This window comes from Pleurodeles waltl, chromosome 4_1 (genome assembly GCF_031143425.1).
Source record: "Pleurodeles waltl isolate 20211129_DDA chromosome 4_1, aPleWal1.hap1.20221129, whole genome shotgun sequence".
Taxonomy (NCBI): Eukaryota; Metazoa; Chordata; class Amphibia; order Caudata; family Salamandridae; genus Pleurodeles; species Pleurodeles waltl.
Genome location: NC_090442.1, coordinates 186,971,500 through 186,979,772, shown reverse-complemented (window position 1 = coordinate 186,979,772; position 8,273 = coordinate 186,971,500). Strand labels below are relative to the sequence as shown.

At 44.4% G+C, this 8,273-nt stretch overlaps 1 protein-coding gene across 2 annotated transcripts in view; it reads right to left on the bottom strand.

The window, feature by feature from the left end:
- Window positions 1–4,968: 4,968 nt before the first annotated feature.
- Window positions 4,969–8,273, bottom strand: part of CREBL2 (cAMP responsive element binding protein like 2) — a 187,306-nt gene continuing 184,001 nt past the window's right edge. For both annotated transcript variants that reach the window (XM_069228022.1, XM_069228024.1), the window contains one exon: window positions 4,969–7,531. Coding sequence is in view for 1 of the 2 variants with exons in the window: in XM_069228024.1 (XP_069084125.1) it covers window positions 7,530–7,531 (2 nt within the window). In the remaining variant the exon portion in view is untranslated. The remainder of the gene's footprint in view (window positions 7,532–8,273) is intronic.

Below are 8,273 nucleotides of genomic sequence, written 5' to 3'. Positions count from 1 at the left end.
CAGACATTCTACTGGAATTGCAGAGGAGACTACCACCTGTTTCAGGCCAGTGACCCCTCCCCCATTCTAAAGTTACCATTCCCAATGATTGTCAGCATTGGTGACTGGATATGTCTGTCCAGCCAGGTACTGTCCTGGGGAAACTAGTTTGCCTGTCACCATAATGACACTGGCATCTGTATCCCTCAGGGCTTCTACTCTATTACCATTTATCAAGAGCTGCTGCCTGTATTCTTGCATGTTAGGCGGCCGGGCAGCAAGTGTGGCTAAATCCACCCCACCCTCTGAGACTAGTGTAGCTTCAGTGTGGACACTGATTTGCTCTGGGCACACTGTTGATCCCACCTGGAGATTGGCTATTCCAGTACTAACTGGAGTAGTAGTTGTTGTTGTGGGACTTTTCTTTGGACAGGCCTTGTCTCCAGTTTGGTGTCCATGCTGTTAACAGTTTTGACACCAGGCCTTCTTGGGATCAAAGTTTTTACCCTTAAACCCATTTGTGGACTGTGAAGAGGCTCGGGCCCACCCTCGTGAGCAGGTTTTTGGGGCCCTATAGAAGACTTTTCACTTTTGTCCTTGGATGTCTCACCACCCTTCCCCTGGGGAGGCTTTGTGACCCCCTTTCCTTTGGTCACCCCTGTGGAAGTCTTGGTCACCCTAGTCTTGACCCAGTGGTCTGCCTTCTTTCCCAATTCTTGGGGAGAAATCTGACCTAGGTATACCAGATGTTGATGCAGTTTGTCATTAAAGCAATTACTTAACAGATGTTCTTTCATAAATAAATTATACAGCCCATCATAATCACTTACACCATTGCCACTTATCCAACCATCTAGTGTTTTGACTGAGAAGTCAACAAAATCAACCCAGGTCTGGCTTGAGGATCTGTGAGCCCCCGTACCTAATCCTGTACTCTTCAGTTGAGAATTCAAAGCCCTCAATCAGGGTACCCTTCATGAGGTCATAAGATTCTGCATCTCTACCAGAGTGTGTGAGGAGTCTATACCTACACTTTCCAGTGAATATTTCCCAAAGGAGAGCTCCCCAGTGAGATCTGCTTACTTTTCTGGTTGCACAAGCCCTCTCAAAAGCTGTGAACTACTTGGTGATGTCATCACCATCTTCATATTTAGTTACAATCCCTTTGGGGATTTTCAGGATGTCAGTATTCTCTCTGACCCTATTTAAGTTGCTGCCACCATTTATGGGACTTAAACCCATCTCTTTTCTTTCCCTTTCTATGGCTAGGAGGTGCTTCTCCAAAGACAATCTTTTGGCCATCCTGACTAACAGGATGTCCTCTTCATTGAGGCTGTCCTCAATGTTCATAGATGCACTGGTCTCCCCTGTAGAAGAACCAGGTTCTCTGACTATGATTTGTGGAGTCAGGGTTCTGAGAACCCTGTTCTCCCTAGTTAGGACAGGAGGGGTGAGTTCCTCCTCCTGCTCACTAATTTCCCCATCTGAAGGAGCATTCTCCACATCAGAGGGGTGGTCCCTTGTGAACTCTGCCAAGAGCTCCTGGAGATTTGCCTTGGTAGGGTTGGACCCAGTCTTTATCTTTTTTATCTTACAGAGAGACCTTAACTCTGACATCCCTAGATGCAAGTAAGGTGTGAGGTTGAGTTCCATCACTGTCTCTTCTGTTTGACTCATTATCACTCTAAAAGACGACTTCTAGAACTTAAATCCTAACTATTACAAACGTTTAAACTTCAAAAGAAATGCTAACAGGGACTTACATAAGGCCCTAGCAGGACTTTAACAAATTTAGAAAAATAGTCAAATTGCAAAAAATCAATTTCTAATGACAATTTTTGGAATGTTGTCGTGTGATCAGTTATTGGCTGATTAGTCCAGCAAATGCAAAGTATTAGACCCCACCGTGAACAACCAATGTAGGAAGTTGTCTCTGTATATACTATCTCAAAGTGATAGATAGTGTGCAGAGTCCAAGCGTTCCCCTTAGAGGTTGATAGTGACAAAATTAGATAATTCTAATGCTCTATTTTGTGGTAGTGTAGTCGAGCAGTAGGCTTATCAGAGGGTAGTGTTAAGCATTTGTTGTACACACACAGGTAATAAATGAGGAACGCAAACTCAAAGACTTAACTCAAGGCCAGTAGGTTTTTATATAGAAAAATATATTTTCTTAATTTATTTTTAGAACCACAAGATTAAAATTTGAGGTAAGTACATAAAATGCAAGGTACTTCACACAGGTAAGAAGAGAACTTTGATTTAAAACAGTAGTACACACAGTTTTGGTAATAATGGCAATAAGCTATTTTAAAAGTGGACACAGTGCAAAATTCAACAGTTCCTGGGGCAGGTAAGTATTGGTTAGTTTTTCAGGTAAGTAAAGCACTTACACAGTCAGTCTCCTGGGCATAGGAGGCCCACCATTGGGTGTTCAAAGCAACCCCAAAGCCACAGCATCAGCAACACAGGGCTGGTCAGGTGCAGAGGTCAAAGGAGGGCCCAAAACACATCGGTGCTTATGGAGAACAGGGATGCTCTGGTAGCAGGTAAGTACCTGCGTCCTCGGGGAACAGACCAGGGTTTTTTTGTAGAGCACTTGGGGGGGGGGATCCAGGGGGTCACACAAGCACACAAAACACACCCTCAGCGGCACAGGGGCAGCCGGGTGCAGTGTGCAAAGTAGGTGTCGGGTTTGCTGTAGAAATCAATGGAGGGACCCAGGGGTCACTCTAGCGATGCAGGCAGGGCACAGGCGGGCTTCTCGGGCCAGCCAGCGACTGGGCTAGGATGAGAGCCGCCTGCTGGTCACTCCTACACTGGCAGGTGGTTCCTCTCAGTCCTGGGGGCTGAGGGTGCAGTGCTTGGTCCAGGCGTCAGGTTCCTTTGTTACCAGGCAGTCGCGGTCAGGGGGAGCCTCTGGATCCTCTCTGCAGGCGTTGTTGACGGAGGGGGGATGGGGGGTACAGGGAGGTCGACTCAGGGTGTCCACGTCATTGGAGTCGCCTGGGAGTCCTCTCTGCCTTGCTGGTTGTCCTGAACTCGAGCCGGGGGTGTCGGGTGCAGTGTGAAGACTCACGCTTCTGGCGGGTAGTGAGAGTCTCTTTAAAGTTGCTTCTTTATTGCAATTTTGTTGCTGTTCCTGGAGAGAGCCACTGTCCTCGACAGATTCTTGGTCCTTTAGGTGCAGGTCAGTCACGTGAGTTCTCAGAGGTTGCTGGTCCTGCTGGATGCGTTGCTGTGCAGGTTCTTCGAGTCTGGAGACAGGCCGGTAGGGCTAGGGCCAAGTCAGTTGTCGTCTCTGCAGGTTTTTTCAGGTCAGCAGTCCTTGTTGTAGGTTGCAGGAATCTGATTTCCTGGGCTCAGGGTCACCCCTAAAAACTGAATTTAGGGGGTGTTTAGGTCTGGGGGGCAGTAGCCAATGGCTACTGTCCTGGAGGGTGGCTACACCCTCTTTGTGCCTCCTCCCTGAGGGGAGGGGACACATCCCTATTCCTATTGGGGGAATTTTCCAAAACCAAGATGAAGGATTTCTTAAGGCAGGAGTCACCTCAGCTCAGGACACCTTAGGGGCTGTACTGACTGGTGAGTGACTCCTGGTTTCTCTCATCTCCTCCGGACTTGCCGCCAAAAGACTGTGTCAGGAGGGGTGGGCATCTCCACTAACTGGGATGCCCTGGGGCACTTTAACAACAGGCATGAGCCTTTGAGGCTCACTGCCAGGTGTTACAGTTCCTGCAGGGGGAAGTGAGAAGCACCTCCACCCAGTGCAGGCTTTGTTCCCGGCCACAGAGTGAGAAAGGCACTCACCCCATGTAGCCAGAAACTCATATTGTTGTGGCAGGCTGGCGGGAACTGATCAGCCTAACACTAGGAATTGGACTGGTATACACGGGGCATCTCTAAGATACCCTCTGTGTGCATTTTTCAATAAATCCCACACTGGCATCAGTGTGAATTTATTGTGCTGAGAAGTTTGATACCAAACTTCCCAGATTTCAGTGTAACCATTATGGAACTGTGGAGTTCGTAACTGACACACTCCCAGACCATATACTCTTTATGGCTACCCTGCACTTACAATGTCTAAGGTTTGGCTTAGACACTGTAGGGGCATACTGCTCATGCAACTGTGCCCTCACCTGTGGTATAGCGCATTCTGCCTTAGGAATGTAAGGCCTGCTAAAGGGGTGACTTACCTATGCCACAGGCAGTGAGTTGAAGGCATGGCACCCTGAGGGGAGTGCCATGTCGACCTAGTCATTTTCTCCCCACCAGCATACACAAGCTGTGAGGCAGTGTGCATGTGCTGAGTGAGGGGTCCCCAGGGTGGCATAATACATGCTGCAGCCCTTAGATACCTTTCCTGGCCACAGGACCCTTGGTACCAGTTACAAAGGACTTATCTGTGTGCCAGGGCTGTGCCAATTGTGGGAACAAAGGTACAGTTTAGGGAAAGAACACTGGTGCTGGGGTCTCGTTAGCAGGGTCCCAGCACACTTTTAATCACAATTGGCATCAACAAAAGGCAAAAATGTTAGGGGGTAACCATGCCAAGGAAGGCATTTCCCTACAATTAGTCTTCCAACTTCTCTACTGATTATATGGTAAGATGAAAGAACTGCACTGGGAAAAAAACATCTACCTTCCTCACTGAAAGCCATCCCAGGATCCAAACTGAGCCCTCCACCCAATAACACTCATAAGCGATTGATTTAAAAATGTCACCCCTGATTTTTTTTTTTTGTATACTGAAGGCTACACTCAGAACAGTAGGGAGTTCACTTGTGCACTTATGAAGAACACTAATGATCTTGCATTACAAAAAGTCAACAGAGGCTCATAATATAATCCATTTGTTGTTGGCAAAGGGTTTAATTTTCACGTTCATCACATTACTATTCGTATAACCCTCTGCAGTCAAAAACTCGCTTTAGAAAAAATCCCATTTGCAGAATCAACTGTCATGGTATACAATAAATTAAACCATTCGATGTGTTAAACTAAATCTTTTTATTGTATTTTCATGTTAAAGTGGCGTGACAGTACAAAACTATGCATATCTTCTTGCAACATTTCTTTGAACAAAAAAAAGCTGTACAAAAAAGGCCTATTTCACAACAGATAAACAACTATAATTTTTATTTCAGAAGCCTAAATTGTACAGAAACAAACTTAATCCAACATTTTAGCAGCTCACCGATTTTCAAAGTAAATATTGTAAACTGCATACAGACTAACAAGTGAAAATATAGTTCTGCCCAGTTCCATACAAAAGTTACAGTAGCAAGAGACCTCAATTTTAAAGAAGCCCATGAACTTAACAGACAGGCTTTGAGCAGTGACAGCACTGGGAACAGACCAGGAGCAGTGGACGGACCCATTACAATCCCCATGTGATGGTCTGGAATAAGTGGATAGGGTAAGGATTCAGCCAAGCCTGCAGAAGATGGTAGTAATCGGACACCATGGCCTCAAAAATATTTTCTGGATCAAACCCTCAAATCCCGCAACTGAAAGACAAAAACAAGACAAGTCTTTTGAGGTCTTCATGTAACTCACTTATTATCCACAAAAACTAAAGTGTAGAAAAATATGTCCAGAAACTGACCGCAGTAGTAATGGCATGCTGCATCACCTCAGAATGATTCCTTTTTTGTACATTGATTCATTGACGTCTCTCCAACTTTTTGTCCTGCAAGAACTACTGTTATTTTATGAAATACTGCATCAAGATTGTGTAGCTGTGATAATTATCTATAACTTGCCTCTTAATTGAAGTTTGTACTATATATAACAATTTTGTGATTATTTTTGGCCCCGAGGAAGCAACGTTAGTCACGAAACATGTTGGCCTGTAACTAATTGTGATTGACTTTAGAGACAAAATTATTAAAATAAAAACTGATTTTTCTACACCTGAAGTTTTGTGGATAACAAGTGAATTACTTCAAGACCTCAAAAGACTCGTCTAGTCTAAAAGTTTGTAGGTACACGTTTCTTTACAGTGACTCTTTCCAGCAGGAACAAAACGGAACGGGGATGGCTCACAAAACAAAGACAGCTGTTAAGTGTGTGTTGGTTTATGCTGTTGCTCTTCAAGGAGGTGGGAAAATATTGACTAAAGGGTGGGATGACAACACAGCTTGACATGCATTAAGCCCTCCTTTTACATATATTTACTGAAGCAAAAGAGTATGAAGAACAATAATCATTATTTTAAGGAAAGGAATACCCACACATAGTCCATATAAAGGCACTGTCTCACCATGGACAATTACGATTTCTAGGTTTATCCACAATTTGAACAAAGCCCAGGAGGGGCACATGTTGATTAGGACTACAGAGACATCTGGAAGTCAAAAAATTGAAAGGCTATCTTTCAGTGTCCCAGCCTTTGGACACAGGCACTTGGGACCCATGAACACTTTCAGCTAGGCCCTACTCCTACTTAAAACTTGCCTGAAGATGGGTTTGCATACAGCTCACCAAAGATCTGTTCTCTACATTACAGTACAAGTCACTTTAAAACTCATGCTTTTCACAGGACAGTACAGATTTTGGACTGGTCAATGGAACAAAATGGAACTCAGAAAGTTAAAACAATATAAATTTGTGCATCAGCAATTTGTTTTCCCAAAGGAGCAGTGCCCAAGGCTTAGTGGGGTGTGCAGGAAGTGTTACGTAAGACCAATCCAAGCAAGTCCATTCTTTTTCATCTCTCCTATGGGGATTCATTTTGGTTCCTTTTAGGTCTGGCAGCATTTAACAACGGCAGTACCATGTGCGGTGGCAGCAGTGAACTTGGTACTTTGCAGAGTGAAATGAACATACAGTGGTACCTGCTATGCAGAGCTCACAGTCTCATCATCATCACAGAGCAACAAGTAAAAGGCTAACATGACTTGCCCAAGGCCACACTAAGGCTTGGGGAGAGCAGGGACTGAAATCTGAGATCAGAGTCCCATATTCTCCTTGCAAACCCACTTTATATTTATTTATTTTTTAGTATTTTTTGTTTTTTTCCTTAACTCGGTCATTCGTTTTTAAAAAAACAGGCAATAAATAGCAATCATACAAAAATAAAATAAAAAATATTTCTTTTCAGCATAGATGTGGCCAGGATGTCAGTTTAAAAGCAGAGATCGACTGTCCCATAAAGGTGGTCTTTGGCCTTCTATTTCCTTCTTTCAAAAGGTGGAAAATGGAATGGGACAGCCCTGGCATGTCTTCCTCACCCCCAGAAATATGTCTGAAAATCTTTAGGAGAAAATAGGGTTAACTTCTAGGAATCCATCCTGTCGCAGCGGCCTTCCTGACTAGCATATCCCTAGTCAATCTATCCAAATCTCCTGAGAAGCAGTTTCAGGCCCCACAACAGGCTATGAGGCACCTAAACATTTACAAATGAACTTCAACCGCTGGGCAAGTCAGGGTAAACCACCTCCGGATCCTTCTGGAGTCTATTTAGCAAGTCTTCTCCCCTATAACATGCTGAACTGAAGAACCTGGAAGGGATGCATTAGAGGCAGCACAATCCAACTGAAGCATCCTAGAATGAAAGAAACAGAGGTTTAGCCTGGAAAACAAAAGGACAGTTCATTTACAACCTTTTCATCTTACGTGGGTTAAATAGTAAGGTCCACAATTACAATCACAGAACATTTTAACCTCTCCCCTTTTATTGCCTAAGTAGGGAAATAGTAGCATATGTGACATCCATGACTAAAGAAGAAAAATTCTGGCATCAGAAGAGTTGATCGGCTACCGATTTCCAAAGAAAAGGTAGAAAAGCCCCAGGCAGGGAAAGAAAATATTTAACAAACAAGTTGATGGCTGGAAACAACTGCATTAATATGAACCAGTGGTAACAGCTCTGGGTGCACTCCATTCCACCTTCTTAGCTCATCTGAGCCATTATATAAATTAACTGATCCTATGTAAATCAGAGTTGCTAATTCCCCAAAGGGACAGATCTGCCAGAAATGTTTGGCCACGTTCCAGTTGTACACAAAGACAAGCGAACCCACACTGGTCGCATAATCAGTGGCACACAGCAAGTGATAAAAGACGGACTTGAACGTTGCCAAAAGTAATAATAAGTAGCCTAGGCCAATCTCCAAGAATTCAATCCATGACTTTCTCTCTTTTTCAGTGAGTCAATCTAAGTGGCACATGCACGAGTCCAGTAGGTTGCTGTGTCAAAGGAGACAAGCTACAAGCACCAATTAGACCTAAGTGGGCTGAAACCGGTCTGTGGTGAGTTCCTGTATGGAGTGGACGTGGCCTAACAG